Source organism: Bubalus bubalis, chromosome 5 (genome assembly GCF_019923935.1).
Source record: "Bubalus bubalis isolate 160015118507 breed Murrah chromosome 5, NDDB_SH_1, whole genome shotgun sequence".
In the NCBI taxonomy this organism is placed as follows: domain Eukaryota; kingdom Metazoa; phylum Chordata; class Mammalia; order Artiodactyla; family Bovidae; genus Bubalus; species Bubalus bubalis.
In genome coordinates this window covers 43,921,898-43,939,683 of record NC_059161.1, presented here as the reverse complement: position 1 = coordinate 43,939,683, position 17,786 = coordinate 43,921,898, and the positions used below count along the sequence as shown (strand labels likewise).

At 40.3% G+C, this 17,786-nt stretch overlaps 1 protein-coding gene across 2 annotated transcripts in view; it reads right to left on the bottom strand.

The window, feature by feature from the left end:
- Positions 1–8,520: 8,520 nt before the first annotated feature.
- F5 (coagulation factor V) overlaps positions 8,521–17,786 on the bottom strand; it is an 81,326-nt gene continuing 72,060 nt past the window's right edge. For both annotated transcript variants that reach the window (XM_006056369.4, XM_006056370.4), the window contains exons 23-25: positions 16,560–16,711; positions 12,110–12,292; positions 8,521–10,352 (exon numbers count right to left, since the gene is read on the bottom strand). In XM_006056369.4, coding sequence (XP_006056431.4) covers positions 10,206–10,352; positions 12,110–12,292; positions 16,560–16,711 — 482 coding nt within the window. In that variant the 3' untranslated portion in view covers positions 8,521–10,205. The remainder of the gene's footprint in view (positions 10,353–12,109; positions 12,293–16,559; positions 16,712–17,786) is intronic.

The window sequence follows — 17,786 nt, the reverse complement described above, 5'->3', positions numbered from 1 at the left end:
CATTAATGGCCCCTCTTTTCTAATTCTCAATTAAAATAATCTATCATGTTTTGGATATTATCTGTTAGTTTCCTCTTCCAAGTCATGATTCTACTGCAAGTCATTTAACTCCTTTCAATAGCAACCAGTGATGATAAAGCAAGCAGTAGACTATGTTATGTCAGTGAAAAAAGTGCTACATAGCAAAGGTTGTGATTTTATCTCAATGACTTCAAACAGAAGAAGTCTGTGATTTTATCTCAATGACTTCAAACTTTAAACTTAAAAATATGGACATGGTTTTATTTCAAAATAAGAGGGGTTTCAATATTTCTATATAGCATCAGAAATAACCCAAACATCTCACTGATCTCCAAATGAGTATATTTCAAATCAATTAATAGTCCTTATTAATCAATATTCATGTCTACCTGTCTGGGGGGATAGATCAAACATTATAATTTCCATTTTATGAAAGAGAAACTAGACTGAAAAAGAAGTTGGGTATCTGATCATCTGATTTCTGGTTTCGGCTCTGACATAAACAAAGCATAGCATCAAGCAGGTTGTCAAAACTTTGTGGCCTTAATTTTTTTCATACATAGGATGACAAAGCTTGACCTCATGCTTTATTCTCATCTCTTCCTCTATCACTCCTATTATTTTCTTGCCCCTATTATACTTTGGTAGATTGGAAGAGATCCTGCCCATTCCTAGAGGGACCTAGGAATAGCTACATAATTTGTGGGGCCCATTGCAAAATGAAACTGTGAGACTCCTTGTTAAAAAATTGTTAAGAAAAAAAAGTATTAAGAATTTCAAGAGGGTGACCGCAGAGCGTTAAACTAAACACAGGGCCCTTCTGGACATGGAGACTCTTTGTAACTGAACAGATCATTTTACACCCCAAGGCTGGTCCTGAAGAGACCAAAGGAAATTTTCCTTCTCATTTTGACACAGTCTTTTGCTCTTAGTGCTTCCCTGATGGCTCAGATAGTAAAGAGACTGCCTGCAATGCAAAAGACCCAGGTTAGATCTCTGGGTTGGGAAGATGCCCTGGAGGAGGAACTGGCAACCCACTCCAGTATTCTTACCTGGAGAATCCAATGGACAGAGGAGCCTATTGGGCTACGGTCCTGGGGTCACAAAGAGCTGGACATGACTGAGCAATTAACACTTTCACTTTTGCTCTTAACAGAATGAAAGCAAGAGAAATTTTGGTGGAACAGTGACATGAATCATGAAAGAGAAGCAATAATCCCATTATTAGAAAGACAGGGTTTTAGACTGACCAAGGTGGCGAGATAGGGGGCTCCAGACTCTCCTTCCTCCCACAGATTCACTGAATAAACAATTTCACATGGGTCCATTTCCCTTGAGAGAAATCTAGAAAAAAATTGAGTGACTCCTACACATTGGGTCACCGAGAAAATACCCACATCGAAATGGGTAGGAAGGGCTGAGAAACACATTCACTGCAGAGCCCACCCCCAGCATAGTGCCTTTCAATCAGGAGAGACGCTACGCCCCTCTCCAATTCTCAGTTCTCCCTGTGAGCTCTCTCCCTGAGAAGGTTTGGATCACACACCTAGTGCTCAACTTTTGCAACTGCCACCTGAGGAATAGGAATGCCCAAATCACCTAGCTGAGAGAGTCAGTGGAGTTCAGCATTTCCCAGGTCCCACAGAATCTTAGCAAACAGAGAAGGAGTGGTTAAAGGGGTCATGAACACTCCCTGCAGTGACACCCCAGGGTCAGTGCCAAGGGAGCAGTCAGAATCTCCCATCTCCCAGTTTCTGCCAGAAGGGGTTTCACTGCATACTTCTCCAGCTGCTGCCTGAGGGTCCAGCTTCTAATCAGCCTGAATATGGATGCTATCTGGGATCTCAAAAGCCTAAAAGAGCTGGTGGGTATTTCCCTGACATTCTTACTCTGGCTCACAACAACAACAACAACAACAACCAAGTCATTAGCTTCTCCCTTGAAATTTGTGCCCCAACTTTGGAAACTGCCACTTGAGAAGTGTGTCCTCAAATCACACGGCTCTGATATCCAACAGGGCTGGACACTCAGAGTCCCATAGGACCATAATAAAATTAAAAGAGCAGTTTTCTAACAGGCAGGCAAGCACTTTTTGCCGCCATTCCCTCTCAAGGCCCAGTGCAGAGAGAACAGGCAAAAACATTCATCTCCTAGTTTCTTCCTAGGAGGGATTTGGGTGTATACTTTCTCAGATGCTATTTGAGGTTCTGGCTTCTAATCAGCCTGCCTGTGGAAGCTGACTGGGGTCCTCCCAGGAGCCTGAAAGAGCCAGTGGGCATGTCCTCTGCTGTCTCACCAAGTCTCCAGCTTCTCCCTGGAAGAAACATACCCACCCATGTAGCACACCAAATATTATGGCTGCCCCATGAGGGACTGGCTCCCAAGGCAACGAGCTCTGGGTACTGATTTGGCTTGGCAATTATGAGTCCCCCAGGACCAAGAAAATGAAGTGGGTGCACAGATACTACAAGAGACTATTCTCTCTGGCTCAGCAGAGTGAGTAGGCAAAAACACCCATTTCCAGGTTTCTCCCTGATAGGTCTATACTGCATATCTAATGTCTTGACTTTCTTAGTTGATGCTTGAAAGTCATGCTTTCAATTATCCTCCATCAATGAAAGTGAAAGAGGAGATTGAAAAAGTTGGCTTAAAACTCAACTTTCAGAAAACGAAGATCATGGCATCTGGTCCCATCACTTCATGGCAAATAGATGGGAAAACAATGGAAACAGTGAGAGACTTTATTTTGGGGGGCTCCAAAATCACTGCGGATGGTGACTGCAGCCGTGAAATTAAAAGACGCTTGCTCCTTGGAAGAAAAGCTATGACCAACCTAGACAGCATATTAAAAAGCAGAGACATTACCTTGCTAACAAAGGTCCGTCTAGTCAAAGCTATGGTTTTTCCAGTAGTCATGTGTGGTTGTGAGAGTTGGACTATAAAGAAAGCTGAGCTCCGAAGAATTGATGCTTTTGAACTGTGGTGTTGGTGAAGACTCTTGAGAGTTCTTGGATTGTAAGGAGATCCAGCCAGTCCATCCTAAAGGAAATCAGACCTGAAAATTCAATGGAAGGACTGATGTTGAAGATGAAACTCCCAATACTTTGGCCGCCTGATGCAAAGAACTGATGCTGGGGAAGACTGAAGGCGAGAGGAGGAGGGGACAACAGAGGATGAGATGGTTGAATGGCATCACTGACTCGATGGGCATGAGTTTGAGTAAGCTCCGGGAGTTGGTGATGGGTAGGGAAGCGTGGCATGCTGCAGTCCGTGGGGGTCACAAAGAATCAGACACAGCTGAGCGACTCAACTGAGTTGAACTGAGAGCTGATAGGTAACACAGTTAATAGTCCTCTAGGACCCTAAACAGCCATGTGGGCACTTCCCACTGCCGTTGGGACAATGACAGGTCTTAGCACCCGGCAATCTATTGGGAGCACTAGGAACAAAGAAAGTGGCTTGGTCAATCACAAAAGTTTAAGAGGCAACCAGGAGCTCAGGCTAGGCTGACTCGGGAGGTTCATGTCCTACAGGAGGCAGTCTGTCAAGACTGGAGAGGTGGCTGTTTTATCTGATACACAGAAACAAATGCAAAGAATCAAGAAAAAGAAATAAGTGAGAAAATATATTCCAAACAGAAGAACAAGATAAATATCCAGAAACTGACCAGATAGCATTACAGTTGGATTCTACCACATTAGAATTAATACCAGTCCTTCTCAAATCCTTCCCAAAAATTGAAGAAAGAACATCCCAAACTTATATTACAAGGCAAACATTACACTTATACTGAAACCAGATAGGGATACAAAAGAAAATTAGAGGCTAATATCCTTGATGAACATAGATACAAAAATGCTCACCAAAATTTTCATAAACTTAACAGTACAGTAAAAGGATCATATGCTATGATCATGTGGGATTTATCCCTGGTTCAACATTTGCAAATCAAAATATGATATACCACATTACAAAAATTAATGATAAAAATCATATCTCAATAGATGCATAAAAAGTATTTGACAAAATTCAATATACCTTCATGATAAAACGGATCCCCTAGTGGCTCAGACAGTAAAGAATCTGCCTTCAATTCAGGAGACCGAGATTCAGTCCTGGGTCAGGATGATTCCCTGAAGAAGGAAATGGCAATCCACTTGGGTTTTCTTGCCTGGAGAATTCCATGGCCAGAGGAGCCTGGTGGGCTACAGTTCACGGGGCCACAAAAAGTTGGACATGACTGAGCAACTTTCACATTCATGATAAAAACTCTCAAGTTAGGTATAGATGAAATGCACCCCAGCATAATAAGAGCATATCTGACAAGCCCACAACTAACATACTCAATGGTAAAAAACTGAAAGCTTTTCCCAAAGATCAGAAACAAGAAAAGGATGCCTATGTTCACCATTTCTGTTCAACACATGGAAGTTATAGCTGGAGCAATTATGCAAGGAAAAAAGAGGCATTCAAATCTGAAAGGAAGAAGTAAAATTATTTGCAGATGATATTATCTTGTATTTAGAAAATCCTAAAGGCTCGACTAAAAAGCCATTGGAATTAGTAAATAAGTTTAATAAAATTACAGGATACAAGATCATTATACAAAAACTAATTGCATTTCTATACACTGACCTGTTCTCTGTACAATGATCTACTGAAAAGAGAAATTAAGAAAGAAAGCAATCCCACCTATAACAGAATCAAAAAAAAAAATAAAATATTTAGGAATAAACTCACTCAAGTAAGTGAAAGATCTGTACACTGGAAAGTATAAAACATTGAGAAAAGAGATCAAAGACACAATTAAATTGAAAGATATTTTCTATCATGGATTGTAAGAATGTATATTGTTAAAATGTTCATACTATGCAAAGCAATCTACACATTCAGTGTAATTCCTCTCAAAATTCCAATGGCTTTTTTCACAGAAATATAAAAAGCAATCCTAAAATTTCTACAGATCCACAAAAGCCAATGGATTGCTACAGCAATCTTGAACACAAAGAGCAGAGGTGGAGGCATCACACTTCCTGATTTCAGCTATGTCATAAAGCTGTAGCAATCAAAACAGTGGGTGCTTCCCAGGTGGCTCAGTGGTAAAGAATATGCCTGCCAACACACGAACCACAGAAGACATGGGTTTGATCCCTGGGTTGGGAAGATCCCCTGGAGGAGGGAATGGCAACTCACTCCAGCATTTTTGCTGGGATAATCCCATGGACAGAGGAGTCTGGCCAGCTATAGTCCATGGGGTCGCAAAGAGTTGGACATGACTTAGCAACTGAGCATACGTACACACACAAGCAAAACAGTATGAAATTGGCATAAAGACAGACACATAGACCAATGGAATAGAATTAAAGCCAAGATAAACCCATGAATATATATGGTCAATTAATTTTTGACAAAGACACCAAAAATATCCAATGGGGAAAGGATAGTCTCTTTAATAAATGGTGTGAAAACTTGATATCCACATGCAAAGGAATGAAATTGGACCTCTATTTTACACCATACACAAAAATCAATTTAACATGTATTAAAGACTTTAATGTTAGACCTGAAATCATGAAACTTCTAAAATAAAATACATAGGATAGCTCCTTGACATTTATCTTACTAATGACTTTTTTAGTATTACAGCCAAAGCACAGGCAGCAAAAGCAAAAGTAAACAAATGGAATTTACAAAACTAAAAGTTCTGTACAGCAAAGGAAACCATCAACAAAGTGCAAAAGAAATCTATGAAACAGGAGAAAAGGTTTGCAAACCACACAATCAACAAGAGATTAATATCCTAAATATTTACAGAACTCATAGAACTCAAGAGCAAGAACGCCAAATAACTGAATTTAAAAATAGGCAAAGACCTAAATAGTCCTTTTTCAAAGATGACATGTAGATGGTCAATGGGTATATTAAAAGATACTCAGTGTCACTAATCACCATGAAAATGCATCTCAAAACCATAATAAGGTATCACCTTACATCTATTAAAGTGACTATTATCAAAAAGATAAGAAATAACAAGTGTTGGTGAGGATGTAGAGAAAGGGAACCCTTATACACTGTTGGTAGGAATGTAAATTGGTATAGCCACTATGGAGAACAGTATGGAGATTCCTCAAAAAATTGGAAACAGAACTACCATATGATTCAGCAACCCCACTTCTGAGTATATATCCAAAGGAAAGAAAACCACTAGCTTGAAGACAGAGTTGCACTTCCATGTTCATTACAGCATTTTCACAAAATCTAAGATATAGGAATAATCTAAGTATCTATAGATGGATGAATGGGAAAAGGAAGTGTGGTCCGTATTCACAATGGGGTATTATTCAGCCATAAAAAGAATAAAATCTTGTCATTTGTGACAACATGGATGAATCTGGAGGGTATCATTCTAAGTGAAATAAGCTAGATAGAGAAAGAAAAGCACTGCAAGGTATTACTTCATGTGGAATCCTTTAAAAAAGTCAAGCTTATATAAATAAGGAGTAGAATGGTGGTTGCCAAGAGCTTGCTGGTAGAGGAAATAGGAAGAGGATGATAAAAGGTACAAATTTACAGTTCAGTTCAGTTCAGTCACTCAGTCGTGTCTGACTCTTTGCAACCCCATGAATCGCAGCACACCAGGCTTCCCTGTCCATCACCAACTCCCAGAGTTCACTCAGACTCACGTCCATCGAGTCAGTGATGCCATCCAGCCATCTCATCCTCTGTCGTCCCCTTCTCCTCCTGCCCCCAATCCCTCCCAGAATCAGAGTCTTTTCCAATGAGTCAACTCTTCTCATGAGGTGGCCAAAGTACTGGGTTTCAGCCTTAGTATCATTCCTTCCAAAGAAATCCCAGGGCTGATCTTCAGAATGGACTGGTTGGATCTCCTTGCAGTCCAAGGGACTCGCAAGAGTCTTCTCCAACATCATAGTTCAAAAGCATCAATTCTTCAGTGCTCAGCTTTCTTCACAGTCCAACTCTCACATCCATACATGACCACTGGAAAAACCATAGCCTTGACTAGATGGACCTTTGTTGGCAAAGTAATATCTCTGCTTTTCAATATGCTATCTAGGTTGGTCATCGCAGCCATGAAATTAAAAGACGCTTACTCCTTGGAAGAAAAGTTATGACCAACCTAGATAGCATATTGAAAATTTACTGATAAAATGATTAAATTTTGAGGACCATCAGTATAGCCTGGTGACTACAGTCAATAACATTGTGTTGTATAATTGAAATTTGCTAAGATGGATCATCGAAAAAGCAAGAGAGTTCCAGAAAAACATCTATTTCTGCTTTATTGACTATGCCAAAGCCTTTGACTGTGTGGATCACAATAAACTGTGGAAAATTCTGAAACAGATGGGAATACCAGACCACCTGACCTGCCTCTTGAGAAACCTATATACAGGTCAGGAAGCAACAGTTAGAACTGGACATGGAACAACAGACTGGTTCCAAATAGGAAAAGGAGTACGTCAAGGCTGTATATTGTCACCCTGCTTATTTAACTTATATGCAGAGTACATCATGAGAAATGCTGGGCTGGAAGAAGCACAAGCTGGAATCAAGAGTGCTGGGAGAAATATCAATAACCTCAGATATGCAAATGACACCACCCTTATGGCAGAAAGTGAAGAGGAACTAAAAAGCCTCTTGATGAAAGTAAAAGAGGAGAGTCAAAAAATTGGCTTAAAGCTCAACAGTCAGAAAACTAAGATCATGGCATCTAGTCCCATCACTTCATGGGAAATAGATGGGGAAACAGTGTCAGACTTTATTTTGGGGGGCTCCAAAATCACTGCAGATGGTGATTGCAGCCATGAAATTAAAAGACGCTCTCTCCTTGGAAGGAAAGTTATGACCAACCTAGATAGCATATTAAAAAGCAGAGATATTACTTTGCCAACAAAGGTCCGTCTAGTCAAGGCTATGGTTTTTCCAGTGGTCATGTATGGATGTGAGAATTGGACTGTGAAGAAAGCTGAGCACCGAAGAATTGATGCTTTTGAACTGTGGTGCTGGAGAAGACTCTTGCGAGTCCCTTGGACTGCAAAGAGATCCAACCAGTCCATTCTAAAGGAGACCAGTCCTGGGTATTCATTGGAAGCACTGATGCTGAGGCTGAAACTCCAATACTCTGGCCACCTCATGCGAAGAGCTGACTCATTGAAAAAGACTCTGATGCTGGGAGGGATTGGGGGCAGGAGGAGAAGTGACAACAGAGGATGAGATAGCTGGATGGCATCACCGACTCTATTGACATGAGTTTGGGTGAACTCTGGGAATTGGTGATGGATAGGGAGGCCTGGCGTGTTGCAATTCATGGGGTCGCAAAGAGTCGGACACAACTGAGCAACTGAACTGAACTGAACTGAAGATTAGATCTTCAGTATTCTCATTAAAAAAAAAAAAGTAACTGTGAGGTGGTGGGGATGTTAATTAACTTGGTGGTGGGAATCCTTTTACAATGCACACATATATCAAACCAACATATACACTTTAAATATATTTCTGTTTTTATTTTTCAATTATGCCTCAAAAATGAAAATTTTTAAACAAAAAAAGAAAGTCAATGTTTTGTGGATGTTTGAAGCTTTTGAATACATTCATAATGCTCACCCCACTCAGAGGGGCAATAGGAACTCTGAGAGTTAGTATCTGAAGAGGCTCCCAATGACTTACATCTAGAAACACCTTTGTGTCGTGACATCCTACATTGAATCTAGACTGGCCTGTGACTTATGTCAATGAGTAGAATACAGCAGTAGTGAGGCTGTGCCAGTTCTGGGCTTAGTTTTAAAAGGACTGGCAGTTTCTGCTTCCTACCTCTTGAACTCTTGCTTTTGGGAGCCTCTATCATGGTGTAAGAAGTCTAGCTCAAGTGTGGGAGGCACCAAGTGGACAGACCATGTGGATAAGCCATGTAATGAGAGAATCTGAAACTACTTGGAGAGGGACAAAGGACCAGCTATCCCAACACTGAGTTCAGTCTCCTGATGACTAGAGACCCCCAAATAAAGTTAACTGTGCCCAGTCAGCCTACAGAATCAGGAGCAATAAAAATCTGTGGCTGTTTTAAGCACTAAGTTTTGGGGTGGTTTGTTCCACTAAAATAGATAGCCTCACCAGTGATTCTCTCTCACTGGTAGACTTAGAGGCTAAAAGGTTACCCAGTCTTACAGTATCTGTAAAACCGTGAGATGCCAAGTTCCCAAGGAAGGGAGTGCTTGAAAGGGGAAGGGAGAGGAGAAGGAGGAAGGGAGAAGTAGAGGCTGGGGCCATAAGGAGAAGGGCACTGAGAGAGAATTTCAGCTGTTTGCCTGGAGCCGGGTCTAGCAGGAACAGCTGCATTTGGGCCAAGAATTCCAATGATCTGTTTGACGGGTATTTGCCTTCCTTTAGGGGAGCCTATGTTTGAAACAGTGTGCCATGTATTTAATAGTACCAGCTAGAATGCAATTAAGGTTACACGTTCAGCCATCCCATATTTATTTTAGATCTGTCCTATTAATGATCCCTAACCCTGAACATCAATGTACGCAATCAGTCCCAAGGGAATCCAGGCCAGCGTCACAAGTCTGGCAGGACCACTGAAAATATGTTTACTTATATCTTTACTCCTGGAGGGTCTGAACAATCTTTGTCATGTCAGTAAGACAGGGCATTTTAAATACTTGTTCTTTCATGCAGTATGATTTTTTTTTCTCCATTGTCAAGCAAAACATTTAGAAATACTGTTTTTTCCCTATACTCTTAAATCATAGCTCTTTTAAGGGAAAATGTAGGAATGAAAGTTATCTGGGTTTATGAGTGGTTTAAGGAAGTAATACTTCTTTTATTAATGTGTATAGCATTTAAGAAAACTATAATGATGAATGTTAATCATATGAATATTACTTATATATAGAATTTTTAATCAGTGAAAGAGAAGCCTTTTCTTGTTGGTTCTTGGTGTTTTCCTATCTATATTCAAATTAATGCAGAAATAATAGTCATCATCTTACTTAGTGGTTATCAGGAGTTATATCATAAAGGTTTTGCATATAAAATTTTATTCTCTAATAGAAAAAAGAGAAATGATGGAAAATTTTTTATACTTAAAATAGCTACAAAATGCATTGCCCACTCTAAGTGGTTTGATATCTTTGAGTCCCTCCTATCTTTTAAAATATTCAATTCTAGTAAATATCACAGCCAAAGAGTTCCAAGCGAAGTGCAATACTCTGATTCCATGTTTTAGGAATGATGCGTATAAACCTGGAGATGATTGGTGGGTTGAAAAAGTTCTTCACATGTCCTCTGACATTATTATTTCCTTCGAAAATCTGAAAGCAAAATATGAGAAACTCTTTAATGATGGCATAATGGGTATGGAAATCTTATAACTGAAACTAACATAATATTGTACATCAACTGTATTTCAGTTAAAAAAATCTTAACAGGTAATTTTTTGTCTTTTTTAGTTCAAACTGTGGATCTCAATGAACACATACAACTTATCACAAAGATGATCCTCAATTAATTATGAAATGTCACTCCAGACATACCTCTTTAGGGATATCACCTCTCCACTGATCTGAGTTGAAATAGGAAAAAATAAAGAAATCTGATATGGTGCTGTGAAGCAGCCACAAAAACATCTCCACCTTTAGCCTCTTTTTAGTTATGTGACTTTGAGCAAATTACTTATAGACTTTGATTCTCCGTTTTTTCCTCATTGGTAAAATGGAGATAATAGATTTTACCTAGTAGAAGTTGTTGTGAAGATTTTAAGAGCATGTCAACATATGACAAGTGTTTATTAAGTGCCAGATAATAAGCATAAAAATGCATGGTTGCATTTTATTTTAAATGTTAGTAATAGCTAATGATTATGGTTAGTTATTACTAACATTTAAAATAAAATACAATCATGCATTTTTATATATTAATATCCTTTCTGTCATATGCCCTACATCCTCAACTAAACTGTGTTTGAGGTGTGCTTTTGTCATTCTCAGAAAGTTCCCCAAGATTTACACACATCAGAGACTGAGTCACTATTTGTTTATAAAAATGATGTTTACCCTACTATGAGAACATCCTGATACAGTGAGAAATAAACCAAACAAACCAGGGGTTTAGAGAGAGAGAGATTCAGACCCATTAACTAAGATAAGGGCCGGGTCCATGATGAGCATCCAGTAAACATCCATCCCCTACTCCTTTGCTCCCCCTCATACTGGTTCAGCCCAGTTCCCACTCCTAGAATATTCAGCTCATCTCCTTAGCTTTGCCTCTAGTAAGATTTTAAATCCACATAGCTAGGAATTTAAGAGTGTGATGGAGTAGTTCATCTTGCAAGAAATTAATCTCCTCGTGGGGAAGGATAACAATTGTTTTCTGCTTAGTAACAGTGGCACAGAAAGGCATATGGCCATAGGTATTTGATCAGCCGTGAATAACAAATATACCTAAGCTAATGCTAATATGGTAGGTTGTCTAGACCCTGTTATAGATTGTACGTTTGTATCCTTCCAAATTCATGTCTTCAAACCCTCATCCTCAATGAGATGATATTAGCAGGTGGGGCCTTTGGAAGGTGATTAGGACTAGGGATGGGGGTAGGGCCTTCATGGCATCTCCCTCTGCGTGTGCACATACCAAGGAAGGCCATAGGAGGGCACAACAAGGAAGACTGCCCTCACCAAGAACCTGCCCATGGTGGCACTCTGATCTAGGATTCTAGCCTCCAGAACTGTGTGAAATAAGTGCTTTTTGTTTGTCACCCAGGCTGTGGTAACTCATTACACAGCCCAAGCAGGCTGAGATGACCCTTTCTTTCACCATCTTCCTCAATCAGAGACAGTTAAACTTCATACCATCCCCTGTTGTTCTCATGATTTTGTAGGTGGCTCAGTCAAAACAGAAAGATAGAATACATGGTCTCTGTCCCAAGACCAGGTCCCGGACTTAGAAGACTTAAGGAGGGATGCACATCAATGCACACTTATCAAATACAAGAGCTATTTGCAAATTTGAGGTACTGTTCTCAACACAGCAGTTTTCAAATTGTTTTCTTTTTGCCAAGATCTCCCTGTACCTTGTCCACCATTGAGGATTTCTCCCTGTAAGGTTTCCAGTCCATTCCCTGGTCACTGTAGTGGATGGTGTAGCTCTTCACATACATTTCAGAGGACAGAGACTTGCAACCTTGTGTTACAATCGCAGTTATCTTCTTGATTTTGAGCAGATCAATTTGTAACCACTGATTGTTGTTGTTTGCCTATGAAAATGATTAGAACAATAGATAAGACAGGTTAAAACCTTTGCTTTTTTTTAGATCGAGATACTCAGAAATGCGTTGAGGTCAAAGGATTTCTTTTCTGTCTCATCCCTGAGAATTCCCTTTCTCCTAGAATCCTCCCCTGTTCCTTCTCATTTATCATCGGCATATTTAGAAACTTCTGAAATATTTTACACATTGGACAATAGTTATTTGTTTACTTGTATTCCTTACTCTTTGAGGGCAGGGACTTCGCTTTGTTTCCAGGTACTTAACACAATGTATGGCACACAGATGGTGCTCAAAAAATAAATATATTTTATCTGAGGAAAAAAATCAGTTGCTAAACTATCTAAATATTTTTCTCTTAAGCAAGTTGGTTTAAAATACTATGATGGTATAGTATAAAGTGCATTGCAGTATACATTAAGTGCAAATGCTGTTTGATTCCCCTTATACGAGATGCCTAGAATGGTCAAAGTCATAGTCAGAAAGTATATTGATAGATGCCAGGGGCCATAGGGTGAGGAGGGGTGGGGAAGAGAAATAGGGAGTTAGTGTTTAATGGGGACAGAATTTCGGTCTAAGAAGGTGAAAAATTTGGGAGATGGATGATGGTGAGAGTTGCACAACAATGTGAATGTACTTCATTCACTGAACTGTACAGTTAAATATGGCTTAAAATAGTACGCTTTATATTATGTGAATTTTACCACAATGAAAAGAAAAGAATTAAATACTATGATGATATTATGGAAGTTATCTGGGAAAGAACTAGATAGTATACTCTCTCTTACTTAATTTAGAAAAGCTCCAGTTTTCTTTCCATTGCTAATGTCAAATAGAAAAGGTCCAATTTCTTCTTTTCTGATATTTCAAGTAAACATGTTATTTGAGAGACTTGATAAAGCTACACCCAGGGCTGGACATGTCATGGTAGTTGTCTTGTCTCTGGCCTAAACAAAATGGCGAATCACATGTTTGGCATTTAGTGCTTGGAGAAAGAGGATCAGAAAGACTAATTGAGTTTTGGAATAACTTGAGATTAATTTTCATCTTTGGGAGATTTATCCTGGCCCATAGTCTCATTTGGGCTTCCCTAGTGGCTCAGAGAAGGAAATGGCAACCCACTCCAATACTCTTGCCTGGAGAATCCCATGGAGGGAGGAGCCTGGTGGGCTGCAGTCCATGGGGTCACAAGCAGTCGGACACGACTGAGCGACTTCATTTCACTTTAGTGGCTCAGTGGTAAAGAATCCACCTGCCAATGTGGAAGACGCAGGTTCGATCCCTGGGTCAGGAATATCCCCTGGAGAAGGAAATTGCAACCCACTCCAGTGTTCTTGCCTGGAGAATCCCATGGACAGAGGAGCCTGGTGGGCTGCAATTCATGGGGTCTCAGAGAGTCAGACATGACTTAGTGACTAAACAACAATGTAGTCTTGTTCAATTCTATATGAAATAACCAATATATATTTTCTCAACATCACTCATATATACATGGCTGTATGTGTATAAACATATGCTACAATCACGTTACTGTATTTTTAAAGCAAATTAATTAAATGTACTCTATTAGATAATTTGGGTTAATTTAACACCCTGTAGTGACATCTGCTGGTGTTTTGGTGTGTCTTCAAGGTTGTGTGAATGATACAGAATGCATATAGGAAACTAGAAGATTTTTGTAGGTGTATATCTTTTTGTCTCTACCATAAAGGAGATAAAGACACTTGTGCACATACCTGCAATGCCTGGTTTAGACTTTCAGCCTCTCTAAAGAAGCTCTATAAAAGACACTTTATACTAATTGAAGGTTAAGTGAAACAAACAGTTCTGACCTAAAATTCCCTGGTTGTCTTGCATGGCATGTGGGATCTTAGTTCCCTAACCAGACATCAAACCCATGCATCTGCAGGGAAAGTACGGAGTGCTTATCACTGGATTGCCAGGGAATGATAATTATGTTTTATTATCTTATTTATATTATAGGACTTTTCTGGTAGCTCAGCTGGTAAAGAATCTGCCTGCATTGCAGGAGACCCCGGTTCGATTCCTGGGTCAGGAAGATCTGCTGGAGAAGGGATAGGCTACCCACTTCAGTATTCTTGGGTTTCCCTTGTGGCTCAGCTGGTAAAGAATCTGCCTGCAATGTGGAAGACCTGGGTTTGATCCCTGGGTTGGGAAGATCCCCTGGAGTAAGGGAACAGCTACCCACTCCAGTGTTCTGGCCTGGAGAATTGCACTATACAGTCCAGGGGGTCGCAGTCGGACACGACCGAGTGACTTTCACTTCACTATTTATATTATAGAAATTAAATAAAAATGTTATACAACACTGTCACTTTTATTACTTTAATTTCTGTGGGTCTCAGTTCTCTCCTTTTGCAAAATTGCAAAATGAGTACTTGGGTTGCTTCAGATGGTACAAAGACCACAGATCTGTTTATTTGGAGAGTGAGAGTCCTGATTCTGCTACCAGGCTAAACTAAAATTATTTAACTTCCTTTGTGTTTAGACTTGGCTACAATCCACAGAGTCACAGACTACAATCCATAGAGTCGCAGAGTTGGACACGACTGAAGCGACTTAGCACGGATGCATGTGTTTAGACTTAAAAGAAAAATCTGGACCAGATGCTTTGTAAAAACCCCTTGCCTTTCTAACATTCTGTGACTCTATGGTAGTTGAGAAATGAATTTCAGGGCACAGACATTGGTCCCCGAGACTATCCAAATGGAGTCTGTGCTAAGTCTCTTCAGTGTGTCTGACTCTTTGTGACTCTATGGACTGTAGCCCACCAGGCTCCTCTATCCATGAGATTCTCCAGGCAAGAATACTGCAGTGGGTTGCCATGCCCTCCTCCAGGGGATCTTCCCAACCCAGGGATCGAACTTCCATCTCTTATGTCTCCTGCATTGGCAGGTGGATTCTTTACCACTAGCGCCACCTAGGAAGCCCTAAGATGGGGTCCAAACTCTTGTTTACTCTGCTCACACCATACAACTCCCTTTTCCTTTCTGGTGGCCTAATTTAAGATTAGGACGCGGAATTCTATAGAGAGTCCAGGGAATTGGAGTGTAGCTTTCTTAAGAGAAGGGCTTCCCTGAGCTATCAACTGATAGGTCAGTTGATAAAGAATCTGCCTACAATGCAGGAGACCCCGGTTCAATTCCTGGGTCAGGAAGATCCACTGGAAAAGGGATAGGCTACCCACTCCGGTGTTCTTGGGCTTCCCTTGTGGCTCAGCTGGTAAAGATCTTCCTGCAATGCAGGAGACCTGAGTTCGATCCCTGGGTTGGGAAGATCCCCTGGAGAAGGGAAAGGGCTCCAGTATTCTTGCCTGGAGAATTCCATGGACTGTATAGTCCATGGGGTCACAAACAGGTGGACACAACTGAGCAACTTTCACTTCCTTAAGAGAGAGCGTTAGGTGGATAGAAAATAGGGAAGTTGGCTTATGTTGATTGACTGTACTGTTCTGATTTCTTATGGCATTCTGATTTTCCAGGTCAGTTGAAGAATGAAATAAATATGAGTCAATATTAATAGTTATCGTAGAACTAAGTTACCTTAATTACTCAATGGTCTAACATCTAGGGCAATATAACTCTCTGTGAGATGTTTATAAAACTTAGATCACAGATTTTAAAACCTGGTTTGGCAGCATTTTATGATGTCACCAATATAAAGGAGTGTTACAGAGTTCTGAAAAAACAGGAACAAAAAAGTTTAAATGACACTCTTAATAAAATAAAGGATAGTGCTAGATTGTGGAGGGAACCGAAGAAGAGAAGATGGTACAAATCTAAATCATTTACTGATAAAGTAAGTTGTCTCAATCAGGAGCTGGCAAAATACAGCCCAAGGCCCAGTCTGGCCTACTGCCTGTTTTTGTAAATAAAGTTTTATTGGAACACAGCCATGCTCATTCATTTACATATTGTTGATGACTGCTTCCTGCAACAGTGGTAGAGTTGAGTAATTATGACAGAGAATGTATGGCTCACAAAGCCTAAAATATTATCTGGCCCTCTGCAGAAAAGTTTTGCCCGCCCCTAGTATAAATCAAGACCACAGAGATGGTAACTTCTCTCTGAGCTAAAACTGTCCAGACAACACACATCCTAGTTTTCAGACATAGGATCATACTCTGTAGAAACAAGGGAGGATCTTCTGGTTTCCCAGGTTCCCATGTTCCCTGGAGTGAAGGCCTATGCTTTCTTCAGAGAGACTGAGAGAACTCCATTCACAGGGGACAGTTCACCTTAGCTTGCCAGGCATTTACACGGCCCTGGGCATTAAGACGTGCAAGGAAGGGTTCCCAGTAATTTCCCCACCAAGACTTTTTAAATGAGGAAGCGGTGATTTGCTTGTTTTCTATCTTTCCACTTTCCATACCCAGCGGTGTGGAACATCCTGTCAAGAGAAAAGTAATGTGATTATTTACACACCACCGATACTCCTTGTATGGTATTTTGTACTTCAGCGGAGACAAATAATATTACTGCTAAGTAACAACAAAACAACCATCACAGCAATGTTTTCAGTCTATACATGTATTACTTAATGCTCTTAAGTAGCTCCATTTTACAAATAAAAAAACAAGCACAGCAAAAAAAGAAACTTGACTAAAGTAACACTGCTAAAAGAATCAGAAACTAGATTTGAGCCCAGGCAGTCTGACATCAAACGCCATGTTCTAAACATCTAAAGTCATTTCCCTCCTTCAGAGAGTCATGGAAACGTTGGTCTCTGCTTTCAGGTAGACAATATTCCTAAATATCCATGTATATAAGTGAAAGTGAAAGTGTTAGTTGCTCAGTCATGTCCTACCATTTACCCCATGGACTGTAGCCTGCCAGGCTCCTCTGTCCATGGGATTCTCCAGGCAAAAATACTGCAGTGGCTAACCATTCCCTGCTCCAGGAAATCCCAACCCAGGGATCAAACCCGGGTCTCCTACATTGCAAGCTGTTTCTTTACCATCCAAGCCACCCGGGAAGCCCCTATGTATATAAAGTGTCACAGAGACAAGACACTTTGTTCTTGCTAGTAAGTCATGTAGACATTTTCTTGAAGTGATACCCTACTTTCTCCAGGAAAAAAGAGGCTTAAAAGAAGAATGTCTGTCATAGATACTAATTATAAACATCAAGAAAGTGAAGAGATTTTAAAATTAATGCTTCTTGTATAGAAAATGGAGGTTTTAAATAGACTAGCATTGTTGAATGTCACATTTTAGGGTAGCTTGACTCTATGACCTGAACAAATGATCAGTTAACATCATATACCATAAGGAAAGAAAAAAATGATAATAATGACTCAAAGAGCTATTTCAGGGCTTCCCACATGGCTCAGTGGCAAAGAATCTGCCTCCAATGCAGGAGATGTGGGTTTGATCCCTGGGTTGGGAAGATCCCCCTGGAGGGGGAAATGGCAATCCACTCCAGTGTTCTTGCCTGGAAAATTCCATGGACCAAGGAGCCTGATG